Here is a 17,185-nt window from a genome sequence, read left to right as displayed (position 1 = left end):
AGTAAAACCAAAAATTCCCCTTCAGAGATTTGTAGATGGAATCTCTACATTGATAAGTTACATAGATATTATATCTTAATCATTACAGTGGTTCAGAACAGCTAACACATCACAAGATGTTAAATGGAACAGTCATCTCTGTATGATGCTGCTTTGGGGAAGAAATTGTTAAGTTTGGGATGTACCAGTATCTTAATATTTTTCTGGTACAATTTAGTAGTCCCCAAAATTTATCTGATGAATATTATAACATGACCAGGGTCCAATTCATACAAGCTTGTCTATGAAAGAATATATCAAAAAGCAAAAGCATTTTTGTTCATTGAGGAAAAAACCCACAACTTGACATATTACACTGAGTTTTTTTAAGAGAAACACTTTTAAATATTTAAAGGGAAACAAGTTAGATGAAAACTTTTCATCACACACCTTTCACTCTTGTGCATCTCATTTCTTTACCTGGTTTTCCTTTTCAATTACCACATACTCCCATATTATTCAAATGAGCTGTAATATTCCTTTTATTACCTTATCCTTAAAAATTACCATATTTCTCCAGATTCATAAAGAGAAGTTAAAAAAAAAACTATCAAAAATATTATCCAAATATATATAATCCAAAAAATAGTCATATTTTATAATAATAATAGATATGTTTAAGTGACCCATTGGAACTATGTCAACACATGAGCACAGTCGTGACATAACAGCGATATTCTGACTGCCTTTATTTTTTAATTATTCTTGTTGTCAGATATTGTAGAGGGTAAAGAAATGCATTTATGTGAAAATACAATTGTTTTATATTAAGAATCATCTAGCAAAGATGTGTTGGGTAATAATGATCATGACCCATATGGAATAACAGAGAGTTCTTGTCAGTACTAATAGAAAATACATAACTAATTCTGTAGTATATAGTTGCCAGAATTGTTTTTATTCTTCATATCTAAAAATATTAGAAAGCTGTCACTGACAGAACAGAAAAATTGATGAGATTATTATTTTGTACTCTAAAAGAGTAACTGCACATATAAAGCTACTGGAGTATGTTCTGCTATTCTTTCAAAAAGGAAACAAAGAAAGAAATTTTGCTCACGTGAGCAAAACTGGGTTGTTACAGACTATGATTTACCGGACTCTCTCCGTCCTTATTTAATGGAGCCCTGTCCCACTGTTATAGAGAAATAAAATCCAGTTACCAGGAGTTGCTTAGATATTCAGTACTTTAGTATACATTTGCTGAAAATCCTTTCCTCCCTACTCTGCATGTGTGTAGGATGGGCAAAGAGGCTTTCAGCAGAACCACTATTTACAATGTAGGAGCTTGAGTTTTTTCCAGTGTTTTTATTTTAATGACATTCAAATGTAATTTACTCCTCCTATTTCATTGTCTTTTTGTGGTTTTGTAAGTCTCTCTGTACCTCTGCATGTACTGAACATTATGTATTAACGAAGTTTGTGGATTTGGAGATTGAAATTTCTCCAAAGCTTATTTAAAAATATATATATATACACATATACAAAAAAATATATATATTTTTGCAGTATATGTGTGTGTGTGTGTATGTGTGTGTATATATATATTTTAAAATAAGCCTATACACACACACTGCAATATATATATATTTCCATTTGGATTAGCATACTGCCTTTTCAAGATTAAAAAGGATTTTTACTTACAAGTTTTTAAACAAAAAAACTGAACATGCTCGTTTACTTCATGTCTTTTAGTTCATGTTACAATCACCAGTTTTCTTTATTTTACAACTACAAAGTACTGCAAAAATTTTGCATAATATGTAAATGTTGCTCTACTTTGTTTCTTATGGACAATTTTAATGTGCCTATTAAGCTTATATAATTTTAACACTGCATGAGTTTAATACCACAGATTCACAAACAACTCAGAATAATTTTTGCATATATAAACCGAATATTATTTTTTCCTGTATTATAGCAAAGAGCATACACAGCCTTACTGCCCTCAGAAACACAGAATGTTTCAACTTATTCATGACAGTACACCTTATAAAAGGAAAAAGCACAGCTTACTGTCTAATCTAAACACATACACATGCACAAAATCTACTAAAGGAATTTTCTATTTCATGAGATTATGGTAGACAAAAAAATAGGACAATATTTGTGAGATGTGTAATTTGTACTTTTTCTTTATAATACAAAAAAAACAAGAGAAAATGTCTTCTTTATTCTTCTGCTAACAGTAAAAGATTATCATCTTTTTTGCTCTTTCCAAAACTGCAAGTGGGCAGCCTAAAATATCTGTGCCTCTCTCCTGGATTTTGGGTATCACTCCTCATTACATGTTCAAATGAGATATTTTAATTTGTTATGGATGGGCACATGAGAGTCTATGCAGATATTTTTCAAGTGAAGTTGGTGCATCGAAATCTATTTCACACATTGAAGAGAGAAAACAAATGTTATAAACTCCAGCCAGAATTTCATCCATTTACAAAGCCGAAGACAAATCTTTCTGATGACTGTAACCCCTGCTCATTTTCTTATTCAGACTTTCTTTCTATGTGAATTTAGCTTCCATCCTGAAATCTCCCCATGAACTTTTTTGGTGTCTCCTATTGTCAAGACAAAGTTTGTAGGTAGACAAACTGGCTACATGGAAAAATTTAGCCTGGAAACACTGGCATTTCAAAGAGGAACTTGGTCATAGCGTCTTTATGCCTGGATTTCTTCTCTTCTAAACTGTTTCATTTGCCACAGAACATCCAACTTGAAAAGGTCAGCTGCAACATCCAGTCGGTCAATACGCTCTCTCTCAGTGACTCTAATTCCACTTCTCTCACGTGCTGTGAAGTTCCGATATCCTTTGCAAGGTTTTAAGTCTTAAAAGTCAATGCAGGAGCTTGTGTCACTGATTTAAACATTAGAAAAATACATATTGAATCATATTTTTAAAACAGAGTTCACACTAAAAATGCTGAAATACGTGGTTTTTTTCTCTCTCTCTTTTTTTTTTTTCCTCATGAGGCAGAACTCCGAGTCACATATTTAGTATCACTGAATTACGGTTTATTCTTGCAGGACAGCAAAACTGTTTTATATTTTTCCTTTAAGGGCCCATCTCTGAAATGCCTTTATAGAGCAGGAATGTAAAGCCATACTTACCATCAATTATCATGAAAATAAAAAACAGAGGGAATTCACACTCAATGCCATCAAAAAGCTAAGAAGAAGAAAAATAATCAGACATTTCAATATTTAGGTTTAAAGAAATGCATTTGCAAATCCTACTGAACCATTTCAGAGCAACAAAAAACATGAATGTTAAAAAATATTTTAGTACAGTAGCTTTTCCTTTAGTTTACAGCTTCTGCCTTGCTAAAGGCAGTTTCACTGTGCCTTTACACAGCTACAGCCTGTTCTCAAACAGAATAGTTCTATCATCCACATTTTATTTTCCCCAGAGAAACTATTTGGGGGGGGGGAGGGGAATTTTTTTTCATTTATCTAACCTTTACTGAGAAACACTGTGGTCAAAAGCAAAATTATTTTCTATACACTCAGATTGTAGTCAGCTGTGAAATTAAATAAAATGATAAATAACTTCCCTATTTGTTATGTGAAATCAACTGTACCCTAAATGTAAATGGAAGCACATTCATTACAAAACAAATCAACAACCAACTTGCTGACTTAGCAATCTCTCAAAACTGCACATGCCAAATTACAAAATGCATCTCCTTCATTAGAAGGGATTAAGAATCACTGCGCAATTCAATATTCCAAAAAGTGGTTTTGCTTGTTCTTATTCTATTTTTTTTAATTTATACTATTTTATTTTATTTTTTCAAGTGTAAATACTGCCTAAACATTTAAAAAAAAACAAACTCTGTCTTTATATAGGCCAGGTATTCCTTTACCTTAATTTCTGCTGGTTTATAATAGCGCCGTGTTTTGTCCTCCAGAGCTGTTCTGTATCCATCCCTCAGAAATCTTTTAAACCCATATTTTCCTTTTAATTTTCTAACAATTTTATCTAGTGTCTGACCGAGCAAAGCCTCATCATCCAAAGCAAATGCAGGATAACTAAGACAAGGCAGAAGAGCTGCATCAGTATTCTAAAGAAGAAGAGGGGAAAATAACACATTTAAATAAATCTCTGAAATTATTTGATACAAAGACTGTGTAACTCATTCAACAATATATACAGTTGGAATATGATTTTATCTTTATCAAAATTGCAGTACTGATATATTAAAATAGTGTGCAAAATAAAACTTCTAAAAATAATTATAAAAATGTGTAAGAATAAAGAACAAACCAAAAATTCAGAAATATTATTTAAAAGAGAACAAACTCATTTGACTCAAAATCTAACCTACTTTATAGTTGATAATCTACATTGGTAAATGAATATACTCCAGAACTTTGTGTTTTTAGAAGTTGAAAATATCCTGCAGGTTATTCCTATAAAACACTAACATACAGGTATCCTGTGCTTGGGAAGAATCATTACACTTATTTTATAAAGGTGCAGTATTGAGAAGTAACATGATTAAAGCACCATTTCTAGAACTTTTTTCAAAAATTTTCTTCAGGTACTGTAAGAAACAATCCTATCCAATTTACATTAAGGTGATCACATGAAATTATCACGAACTAAAAGCACAAGAAAAACTTAACTAGTGCATCACCGCTACAGGTATGCTTACAGAAACACAAAAAATGAGTCTTAAGTTCTCATTCTGACATCACATGGCATTTTTTCTTTCTGCTGAGACAGCAAAGAAACACAACCATTTCAATTACGCATTCTTGCCAAAATCAATGATACTAGCCCATAAAAAGAAAAGAAAAAGGATTCCAAGATTGCTTCTAGAGCATTATAAAGTAATTTATCAATCCAGCTTCTGCTGGAATATTTCAAATCTCTAACAAATAATAAATAGCAAAAGACATCTAAAAGAACATTAGACTATAAAGAAGTAGCTGACAGTGCCTTTTATTTTAATTATCCAGTATTATAACTCTGCTATAATTCTTCTGTAAAATGAGTACACTATTAATGTTGAAGATTAATAGTCTGTTTCATGTGCAAAATGCTATCAGATCCCAGAATGAACAAAAACACAGTAGCACTCTATTATCACTCGTTTTAATTTACTGACTTTCAAAAATCAAAATTACCTTTTGAGGCTAATACTAAATAGAAAATCTTTTTGATAAATCTGTATTTATGTCACTAAAATTTACTCACTGATAAACACTTATTTGTAATAATAGTATTATAATATGAAGAAATCCTCCATATTTGGCAATTTATAAAGAGCCAATCTTAAAGCCTTTTTCCTACATAAAAGAACAAATTAAAGTTTGAAGAAATATAATGTTTCAAAAACACAGACACTGAGTTTATAATGGAAACTCAGCCATTAGGCTGAAGACAAGACAGTCACCAAGAAGACTGCAAACTCTACTTAATTTATTGCAGAATATTATTATTTTAGTTTTATTTTTAAATGATTTAGAAAGCTACCAATAGGTTGCCATTCTGACCTAAGTATTTTATTCCATAGTAATTCCATTTCAGAGAAGCATCTACACCACAGTGATGCTTAAGAAGCAAAAAATCTAACACCTTCCCAACAAATTCCTATCTTTAATAAACAGAATATAATGGCTATCATAAAGCTAAGAATTATGTTCATATCAATTTATTTTCTTCACACTCTGTTGAGGTGAATTCCATTTAAGTACTTACATGAGACCTTGACTCCCTGGGTAGCAACGAACACAGAGTCTGTCTGTTACGGTTATGGGCATCAAAATCCACAAATATGACAGACCAAGAGCAGCCCTGTAAACAGAACATAAAATTAACTTAAGGGGAAGGGAAGAAAGATCAGTAGATCCTGGTGAAACTAACTGATCTTTGTTTTATTTAGGTTAAGTTGTAGAAGCCTGGTAGCTGACAATTTTAACCAGAAAAAGAACCACAATACTAAGTTGAAAACATTTAAATTTAAAGTAAAGCCAAAAGATTTTAAAAAGTGAGAGAAGAATTTCAGATAATAAAAACTTCAGGTCTTTTTGTCAATTATGAATCATATCACTCATTCAAGCTATAAACTCTTCCATTATTTCTTGAACAGCAGGGACTGCTGACTGCATTAAGAACAAAACAGTAGTTGTCTCTCCCTCTGTCTGTCGGAACAGTTCCAAATGGTAATGTTGAATATTTCATTACAAGTCAGAATACAAATAATTGGATATTCACCTAAGGTATCACTTTGGAAAAGGACATCCATAGCAAGCAAAAATGTCTTGCTTTTCAGCCACTATATTACACCTCATAACACGCATACCTAACTCGCTTCTCAGAAAAATTAAAAATTTGCAAAAAGTATGTGAAGGGTAACAATGTTGGTCTTTACATAAAATTGGATGGTATCATTTACCATTTTCCAGATTCTCTTATAGGAGTTCAAGCAGAAGAAAGTCTTGAAAGACTAAAAGTCTTTGTTTCTGATCCATCTCCGGTAAGCAACTGAACTCCAGTTTTAAATAGCTGGCATGCATTTAGGCAGTCTATTTTCACTGCTTTACTACAGCTTTATATGAAGTTTAACCTCAAAAATCCAGTATATGATTTGCAAGCATATTTTATATAAAAACAAATATGTAAAATGATTTTGTTTTTATACTCATCACAGACTGAATAAAAAGACCCCTCCAGCTCCAGTCTCTAAGCCTTTCTAAAAGCTAAGCTACTGCTCTAAGTACTACCCACTTGTCGCTAATAGAGAAACTAATATAGAAAACTAATATAGACACTAATATAGAAAATACAGCTCACACACAAATAATTGAAATTACTATAACTAGGTCAAACTTGAAGCAATGGTCATTTTGGCACTAGTGGTGCCCTTTCCAGTGCACACACACTACCAGCAAGGGAGGGGGAGAGGGAGGGTGTGATATCTCAGCAACTTGCTATAGTGATGACCAAAATCCAGTCTTTAAAGAGGAAACTGATGATCCAGCCAGAAAACATTTTATTGAAAACCTGTCCCACAGGCATTCATTACAACTATGACTTTCAGCTCTCAGTGCATTCACTTCTGGGAATCTATGGACTACCATCTAAGCGTTCTGAGGGGGGGGAATCTCGGGAAGTAAGTTAAAACCCCAATTTTTAGGCAAGCAGACATACCATCTACAGAAAATTTTAGAACACTGATACAGTTTAAAACTTTGAAAGTCATTGCTCTAGAAAGATCAATGTTATCAACACCTACTCCTTGGCAAACCTCATTTCCTAGTAACATTCTTTAATTTTACACTATATGGCTCAGTTGGCTTTTTGACACTTCCTGAAACACTCAGAAAAAATTCCCATAGCTGAGACACTGTTTAAGCTTTAAAAAGAATCCACATTTAAAAAGTGTTAGCAGTAGGCAATTTCTTGGAAACCCATGATTGCCAGCAAAACAATCCCATTCACTAAAGAATGGATACCTTCATATACTTTGTAAATGATACTGAATTATATCACAATCACACTGAAAAATACATCCAACACTGAGCTTGTTCCTTTAATATCATAGTTACCATACCATATAAATAATTTTCATTAATTTACCACCTTTCTCCTAAAAAGCCATCATTTTCTTCAGTATACTATTCTCTTAAGAATACTGTTCCAGAACACATCTGGTCTAATGATTAGGAACTTGAATTTCCACCTACATTTCCAAAAAAATAGCTAACCACCCTTCTTTTTATGGCAGCACTAGCATCTATTCATTTGGGTTTCCAAACAAAATAGCTTTTTTCTGCCTTAGCGTTTACCTCCACTCTTATTATATACATAGTCATAACACAAAAACTCAGCTTTTGCTTTGCTAGGCTAAACAAAACACATTCTCCTCCTCTTCCCCATGCAAAAATAATCTCTCCGTTCTCCTAATCATTCTAGCATATATACTGAATAATAACATATGTAAACAATCACTTTTCTTTTCATGATTGACTATTCTACTTTCTTCTTAATCCAGATTCAGACTGCTCACAAATCTCTAAATGCTTTTATACACAGTGAACACAATCTCTCTACATGCGTGAAGGAGCAGTTTCAAAATTTGTGCTGCAGTCAAGAATTCTTTGGGCTTTCAAATACATTTTTTCATTTCTTTTTCAAATCATAATTTGCATTTCGCAAAGCCACATGCATCCTAATTCATAAATTAATGATTTTTCACTTCTCTAAAGATTGTAAAGTTCTGTAGTACGGACACCATTACAGAGACATTGATTTTTTTTAGAAATAATTATTTTCACAAACTAATATAGAAAATATAGCTCATATACAAATAATTTTAATTACTATGACTAGGTCAAACTTGAAACAGTGGTCGTTTTGTCACTAACAGTGCCTTTTTCAGTGCACATATGCATCTTCCTGGACTTTCCATTTTTACCAAGTGCATTATCCAAACATTGGCATAAAGTTCTGTTATATAGTTTTTGCTGATACGCAGGTTTTTTTAAAGGCATTGTGGATAAAACAGAATTCTTACAGTAGTTAGGAATTCTCAGCTAATTAGCATTCAAATTTACTCCAAGCTACATCTGGATGATGATTCATTTAATGAGGTATTACTACAAACTAAAACCAGAAGTTTGGGTTAACCATTTTAAGCCCACAAAAAAAATAAAATAACAAGTTTTAGTATTTTTAGTAGTAATGATTCCAAACTACTTAGTAAAACTAAACTGAAACACAGATGGCCCCCTTTTATAACTCTTCCATATCCAAATCCCACCAACACCAGCAGAAGTTATAATGATACAAGGAATTCAGGATTGATCTATGATCAACTCACAACTAAGGATTATAATAGAATGCTTCTACTGAAGTCATATGTATTAACCACTTCATAAAGATTTAAAACTCTTGTTTCAGAGATACACAATACATTTGGGAAAAAAAAATTAAGTCTAGCATAGGATATTAAAGCAAAATAAGGAGAAACTAAATTAAGAGCCAAGTGCTGTCCTAACTGAAGAAAATTCTTATCTGTTAGTCACTCTAGTAATTATTTTTAACTTCTTTTTAAGGTTATATAATCTGTTGCATCTGGAGTTGCTATTAAGGTTGATCTTAATTTTTAAATATTTAATTGGTGCATTAACATCAGACATAATAGCAATAGTAACGCAAATATCACAAAGATTATGTGAAAACACAAAAACAAAAAAGGGAATGAGAATTCTTGACCTATTTCTCATTGAAAAATAAATGTTAAATGGTCGTTATCATTGCCAAGTCAACAGTCGAGACGTAGAAAATGCGAGGATGAAGGCTGCCTATGTTAAGTAACCCTTGATCACCACTCCTCAGGCTTGCCACCTCAACACCAGCCTCTCTGCCCAGCTGCTTTCAGCACATTCCAGCGCAGCTCTGTCTACACCCCCTCCTCCCTCCCGCACATCTGAAACTCCTTCCCTGAAGCTCTGAGTTGGACTGTGTAATACTTCTGTTGCACGAGGGCCAACCATCTAAATATGGAGCTCGTAATGAGCACATCTATCAGCTCCTGCATTTAGCAGCAGTTTGGACACCAGCAGCTAGAAGCAGCAGTCACAGGAAATTACTGGAACTTTGGGATAATCAATTATTACTTTCTTTGCAGCATCTGCACACATTCAGTATATTTAGCACATCTGAGTTAAATGCAAGTTAGGGAAGATCAAGTACAGGTGGAACACTAAGGCAATTTATCTATTAAAAATTCTCTTAATGTGTAAATAAACCTTCTTTTACTGAGGGAGCATTAGGGTTATACCCTGACTACATTTTTATGCTTTTAACCCCCACTTTTTATGAAATACTTCTGGTATAATGAAGATGAAAACAAACAGCATTAAAAAGAAACATGCATTTATGTGCATGTGCACACTCCTCTTTACATTAAAGCAGGTAAAATCCAGAAGAAATTAAAAGCTAATAATTTTTCAAGAGAACATTCGTAATTGTTCCTCATTGTATCTGGCAGCTAGAAAGCATAGCAAAGGACACTTTAGAAATATTTGAACACAAATTAAGAAGGGTTCTGTTATAGCACAAAAAGTAGCATGACTTCTTATATGTTCTTTTTTAATGCTTTTAGAATTCTTGTATTTGGAGGGAAGAAAAAGCATCAGTTTAATGTGATTATCAATGACCAATTTGTAAACTTCATTTTGTGTCCTCTGTGGGTGCATGCACAAATGCCCAGGAAAACCTCCCTAACATGATCTACTCAAAGACGTATAACATACATGCATGCATGAGGGCACAGGTGCAGTCCTACATATTTGTATTTATTAGTCTCTTCCAGCATCCACAGTGTGAGTGGAAAAATCTGACTAGAAAGGCTTAGCATTTTCTTTTGTTCCCAGTGATGATTTTGTGGGTTGCACTAGTGCAGTTGCAGGTGCAGACAAAGTCCTCTTGAGGTGCTCAGCAGGATTTCTTGAAAGAAATTGGAGCACAGCTGGAGATGAGCACAAAGACTGACTCTGCTGCAGCATGACTTAAGGTCAAAATGGTTTCTGTTTATGCAAAATCTCTTGGAAATAAACTCTAAAAGCATTTAAACTGGTTTTGCTTCAGCAATTTATTTAGCCATTTCAGAACTTAGTAAAATATGATTTAAAAAGAAACAGCAGCCTAAGTTACCGGTGCTTGAGATTTTTTTGGAAGGTAAAGATCATTAATGAACAGGTTTTCTTCTGAAATACTGACAATATTTATTTAATAGTTGATCATTATTTAAGATCGTTGCTAGCTTCTAGTTCTTAACCCATAACATCCGTGCTTCTAAAATAAAAGTACACTAATCCAAAAATAGACCAAAGGTCTAAGTCTTTCCAAACGGTACATTTGTGTATCTATATAGGGCACTTTCATACTTCTCTGCACATATAAGCAAAGCAATCATCAATATTTCCTTGAGAATGTATTCTAAAGTTTCAGAGGCTTTTAAGCAAAAAGGAACCATTCTATTGTCCCACAGCACTGGTAAACAGATAGGTATACAGATATGAAAAAAATTTGTGTGTGTGTGTGTGTGTGTGTGTGTACACACACACGTACTCTTAAGATTTTGGCATCCATTATGTTTTTTGTGCATATCTGTTCGTGTGTATATCTGTGTGTGTATGTGTGTGTATCTGCACACACACAAACAGATATCCACAAAAATCATAACGGATGCCAAAATCTTAAGAGTTAAAAAACCTCACTGAGGAAGATCTCCCTTTTTATGCCATCAGAAAAGACAAAGGGTCTAATAATAGCAAGCGTTACAGCCTTTTGTCAGTAGATAAGGTTGTTTAATAAATCATACTTTTATGTCAGTTGCTCATGCTCTAAAACAAGTTGTAACCTACATTTTTTATCCTAGGCAGCTGAATAGCTTTGAAAAGTTTGAGTTAAAACAGCTTAGTTTTTATAAGAATAAACTATAAGTAGTTTTGCTCATTAAAAACAAGTTCTTAAAACTATTTTCAGATTTTCACACAACTCTGTTCTGAAACAAGAGCTTGAATGTGAAAGATCAACTGGTCTGGTATCAAGCACATGACTTTTTCCAGTAGTAGTTTAAACAAATTTATTTTTACTTTGAAATGGAATAAAAATAATAGATCTAACATGATCAGTAACCACTTATCAGTTAGAACAAAACGTAGCAGTAACAAAGAGCTGAGTAGCATTACTTCCTTTACACATGACAGCTTTCTTTCCAAAGAGAAGTCACATATATGTCTGAAACCAGCAAAAAAGAAGAAAAACTTCAAACTGTATACTTCCTTTAAAGAAAGAAAAATTCTATCTTCAAAGGGTTTTCAGTCTGCAAACAAATACCCATGCTTGCTTTTCAGGCTAACAGCCTCAGCTATCCTTCAAACCATGACTTCATACACACCTACATTATGATGGTTCTTCTCAAAGGCTTCCTGAATTTCTCCAGGTCCAGGAGCTTTCAGGTGGTTCCAAGAGATGCAGAGAACACTAAAGTAATATCACTAGTTGAAGTGCAGCAATGGTGACTCCAGTAAAGTGCACTCACAAATAAAAAGATTCTGGTTGAACAAAAGCATTTAAATAGGGAAGTGATAGCTGGTGAATATGATTCCAGGCTTAAAAAGGTCATATAAATAAAGTGACTGGTTTGTCCATGAGGAATGAAAAAAAGTGTGGAATTGCATCTGGAAAGCAACCATCCTAGTGGCACATTGATATGAGTCTTCTCAGCGTGCTAAAGTGACACAAGATGCAAAGAAAGCCATCTCATAGAGATGAGGTTGCACAGAACACTAAAATTTTAAGATTCTAGTTACAAGCTTACAGATATTACCAAAAAAAAAAATCCAAAAGTGTCTTATGCAGCAATGTCTTCCCTCCCCCCACCAAAAACCAGAAGATTCATATCATTAAGGTTATGTTCATAAGGGGTTGTGTAAGATTAATTTTTATTTTGAGTTTCCAAGGCATACTTACACTATGGAAGTCAAGAACAAACTTCCTATTGTTTTTAACAGTACAAGACTGAACACACAAATTAGCTTACAAAACACTTCTACCTTTTCTTTAGCAGCAAGCATTAACATAGTATGTCTTATTAATCTAGACTAAAACATGGACCAGACTTTTGAATTTAATTGTAGTTTCTAGAAAGATGCTTACGATGAAACACAGTATTATTTACAAGTCACATGTCTGTACAGCAATACACATTTCTGCACTACATATTTCACCAGTAAACAGAGCACAGCTATATGTCCACGCACTTTGCACAACTGCAAAATTTCTGCAAAAGAGCAAACAATATATAAGGCTTACATTTTATTTTTCAGTTAAAGAGATCTGAATTAATCCTATGGAAATACTAATTGTTACTTTATATGACTGCTCTGATCCATACATTCTAGTTTACAGATCAGAAAATGGAAACACAAATAACTAAGCATGCTTTAATAATCAAACAGTACAGAAGCAAACTTAGAATATAATTTTGACTTTTTGTCTCCCAGTCACACCTTTACCATAGACCTAGGGATCTGTCCAGTTACATGCAGATTTTGATATTAATCAGCCCAAGGAAATGGAAACACAGCCCAATTTACTGTAGATTTCTCTAACCACAGTTCTGCTGCACAAGCACCAGTTTGACTGTACAAGAAATTCTCTAAGGCGTGGCAACACTAACATGCAAGTAGGAGCTGAACAACACTAAATAGCTCTCAGATCCTTTAATTTAATATGCTGAACAGAAAGATTTCAATTAATTTAGTATATTATCACTATATATCACTAGCTCACACACAGAACACCAGCATTCTTCTGTTTGCTGTTTTCCCTTTTACCAGCTTCTCTCCTGTGCCCTATTTTCTTTATGACAAAACAATTAATTTTGCTAAGTTTGTTAAAGATGAATATTTGAAATATACAAGTATCACAATCTCAAGTTCAGCTCCATCTGAGTTCCAAGACAAAAGGAGAGCACAGATATTACAGAAAAAGAAAAAAGAAAAACCCTAACCTTGAAGCCATCAAGAATATATGGAAGTTTTACTCAAAAAATATATAAGCAATACTTCAGATCAAGGTCACAATATAAAATTATTAAAACCTACAAGGATCACATACTGCTACTGAACAACTGCTTCGCTGCAGAAAAAAATACCAAAGAACAAAAATAAGCTACTGATGTAGAAGTGTCGCATTTCTTTAAATCAAGTTTTGGATGTTACTCAACCCTAGAAGAGGTATTGCAAACCTAGCATGTTTTATCAATTAACATTTATTTTTTATGAAATGCAGGCAGTTGGGTATGTGACCAGGGTACACCAAGTACAAGGCAAGAAGAATGAAAGCTTCCAAGGAGACTGTGTAATATGGAAGGCTTCACTTAGTGTACTCAGCTCACCACTCTGTGGCTTGACCAACTTATCCTTCCTTCCAGACAATTTACAGGCAATCCTCACCAGCAGGTTTATGACTATTTCTGCACACACTTGACACTATTGAACTTTCTGTTCAGCTGCACTCCTACCTTTTTTCCCATTCATTAATAACACTGATAGCTAGAGAGTGACATATCTCTTCCATTTGTACATTCTCTAGACCATTAATTCAGAATAGTATTCTTTTATTTTAGCTATAGACTACCATGGGTAAAACACCTGAAAAAAAAATCCATGTAAAGTTTGAGACTTTAGAAGGGGAACACAAGTCACTAAGAAAAGGGTTTCCTTTTTGACTGATTTTACTGTATCAGAAAAGAAAAATCCAAGCCATGTGAAAAGACAGCAAAAGAAGATTTCACCAGTATGCAACATACTTGAAATTTAAAGCTGATAAAATAGCAGTGGGGTGATGAACATGTAACTTGTTTAAAGTCTTGATCAAAAGCCACATGAAGATAGAAGTGAGGCAAAGTTTGTATGGAGAGGCATATTATATTATGTCAGCTGGTAGAATTGTAAAAGACAATCTTTTCTGGCACACAAGCCCCTTTTCTGAAAAAGCTGTAATTATTATTATTTTTTTAATTTAAAAGGAAGAAGAGTAATACTTGATAGTAAGGACAGTAACGATTTTTATCAGACTTAATTTCTGTTCCTGAAACAGGAGCAATCAGTTTGCAATCTAATTTTTTAAGCTGGAATTGAACACACTGTGAAACGTATTTCTAAAATAACCGCTGACCTAGAGTGTAAACCATTACTGGTATGGAACGAGAGAAAGAAAACATTTTTATTACCTGCTTGCCAAAGAGATTGAAGCCATTAATTGCTTCCAAAGCTGCTTTTGCCAGCCCCACGGAGCTGAGGAGGAGGAAGAAGAAAAAAGAATTATCATAATTCAAGCACAGACTAAAATTTAACATATATTTGACAACTCTTTCAGAGCTATGATCTTTTCTTGATTAATATTTTATGCTTAACCTCTATATTAATAAAATGATGATGCAGCAAGGTTGTGGTTTTTTTAATCCTTTCGAGCATTTTTCTTTGTCTTCAAATGTCAGAGACCATCTGGAAAAAGCACTTCTGCTCTCACCTTGCTACTGGACATCTGGCATTATGTATTTCAAGGTCTTGCTAATAGTGTATTAACAGAGGATTTACTTCAGCACAATTTCTGTAGTCAGCTCTTGAGCATTAAACTTAAGAGACTAATTTCTGACTAGTTTTCAATATAATAAAAGAACACATTAATTTGGATTCAAAAATGGAGAAATTTCTGATGTCAGCCATATAGGTCTTTTACTTCACTTACTACATGACTAGTATCTACCACAAAGAAATACTGCTGACAAGCTTTTAAATTAGCAAGCTCATGTTTTAAAATGTAAAAGCACTACCCATAGATACTAAAATCACTAACCAGTATATATTAAAAATTTAGCTGTTAAATTATATACTATAGTTACTGAATACTAAAATTATACAGTACACACAAAAATATATGCTAGAAGACTTAAAAGGCTGTTTCATTAAAAAAATATACTCTTAGACTTTCAGTGCAACCATTTTTAAGAAAAGGGAGAATCAGCATTCTCTCTCAACACTCACACACACTTTTTTTTTTTTTTTTTAAAGAAAATCCTAAAATAAGCTAATAGAAACCTACATGCATTTGACAGGTTTATATAAAATTTGAAGTATGACAGAGCATGAAATTTTGAATTACACTTTTAAATAACATACAATTACAGATAGACCAACTTCAAATGTGTCCACTCAACTGGAATAATAATGAGCTAAAGCATTAACATAAAGTGTTAAATTTTTGTACATCCACTCCAAAATTCCAGACGTTAAGCTCACAGGGCATCAAAAAGTAAAATATTAAACTAGCTAATATCCAACAGTGCTAGTGTTTTAAGAAGTAATATTTAATGCTACCAGTTTTCTGACAGTTTACTATGGAATACAGACATTCAAACTACAGAAAGCACTTCAGACAGACTGCTTACTAAGTGGTCACATAAAAGTATAGGAACTAGACAAACTATAGAAGTCCAGGTAATAAAATGAAAACCTTTTACATTCTCTTAGATGGACTGGTAATACAGATTTCTAACATCAATCAAAATGAAGCTGAATATAATTCTTCCAACTTTATTCATAAAACTAAAACCTTACGTTATGCCTTTGTCTCCTTTTAACCACACTGCCTACGGCCAATGCACTGCTCTCTCTCAGCTTCATTTCTATATAGGCTACAACAGCAATTTATTGACTTTGTTGCCGCCCTATGTGTAACTCCTAAGTGTCTGCCCCAGCTTCCAAGCTTCCCCTTTAAAATCAAATTTCATCTTTGTACTTAACTCTCCATTCCATTACATAGCAGCTCATCTTCCCAAGCAGCTTACAATTCAATTAGGATATTTTTAGTCAGAAAAGGATGATAAAAGAGACAACAGAAGAGGAAGACAGCAGAACAACAGGAAAGTAGTGAAATATAGATGACTACCTTGTCGATTTTTAAAAAGTTATCAGAGCTGTGGAAATATGGTAAAAGATCGGAAAAGAAATCAAAGTAGAATGAAACAGGCTGTCATGACAAAAGATTGAGACAGAGTTAAAAAGACCATAAGGGTAAATTGAAGTGACAGAACAAAAGTATAAGGATATATATCAGCACTGCAGGAAGAAAGTCTTCAACCTTACCAGGATAAAAATCAGTGGAAAGAAGAATTGAAAGTTTTATCTTCCTATAAAGCCTTTCCAAATAACAGAGAGAAAGTTGATGCCACTGCCCTCACATAACAGAACCATTTAGATGCAACCACTGTGCAACTGGGCACAATACAGAAACATGAAAAAAAGCAAACCAAAAAAAGAACAAACTCTCATTAACAGCTACACTGCTATATATAGACACTCAAAAAGCCGAAAGTATAAGAATGGGAAAGTCTAGGGGAAAACAGAAGATACCAACTGATGTAACTGATTTCTGGTTCTGGTTTCTTTATTAGTACAGTATTTCCCTATAATATTGTTAAACTAGTTAGAAGTTTCTACTTGCTTTCCTCTAAAAAAGAAACTTTCCCTTTTTCTGTCATTTGGTTTGGGATAAATACTACATAATATTGCCAAATAAGGAATGAAAGAAAATAGTTATCAGAGGACTTATATGCCC

General features: G+C 33.4%; 1 protein-coding gene across 6 annotated transcripts in view; it reads right to left on the bottom strand.

Moving 5' to 3' along the window:
- Positions 1-17,185, bottom strand: part of PHKB (phosphorylase kinase regulatory subunit beta) — a 100,598-nt gene that overhangs the window by 46,575 nt on the left and 36,838 nt on the right. For all 6 annotated transcript variants that reach the window (XM_067302548.1, XM_067302549.1, XM_067302550.1 and 3 more), the window contains 4 exons: positions 14,799-14,862; positions 5,747-5,842; positions 3,906-4,103; positions 3,151-3,208 (listed from right to left, as the gene is read on the bottom strand). In XM_067302548.1, the coding sequence (XP_067158649.1) occupies positions 3,151-3,208; positions 3,906-4,103; positions 5,747-5,842; positions 14,799-14,862 (416 nt within the window). The remainder of the gene's footprint in view (positions 1-3,150; positions 3,209-3,905; positions 4,104-5,746; positions 5,843-14,798; positions 14,863-17,185) is intronic.

This window comes from Apteryx mantelli, chromosome 10 (genome assembly GCF_036417845.1).
Source record: "Apteryx mantelli isolate bAptMan1 chromosome 10, bAptMan1.hap1, whole genome shotgun sequence".
Lineage (NCBI taxonomy): Eukaryota > Metazoa > Chordata > Aves > Apterygiformes > Apterygidae > Apteryx > Apteryx mantelli.
The sequence above is the reverse complement of the archived record's forward strand: the minus strand, read 5'-3'. Positions and strand labels throughout refer to the sequence as shown.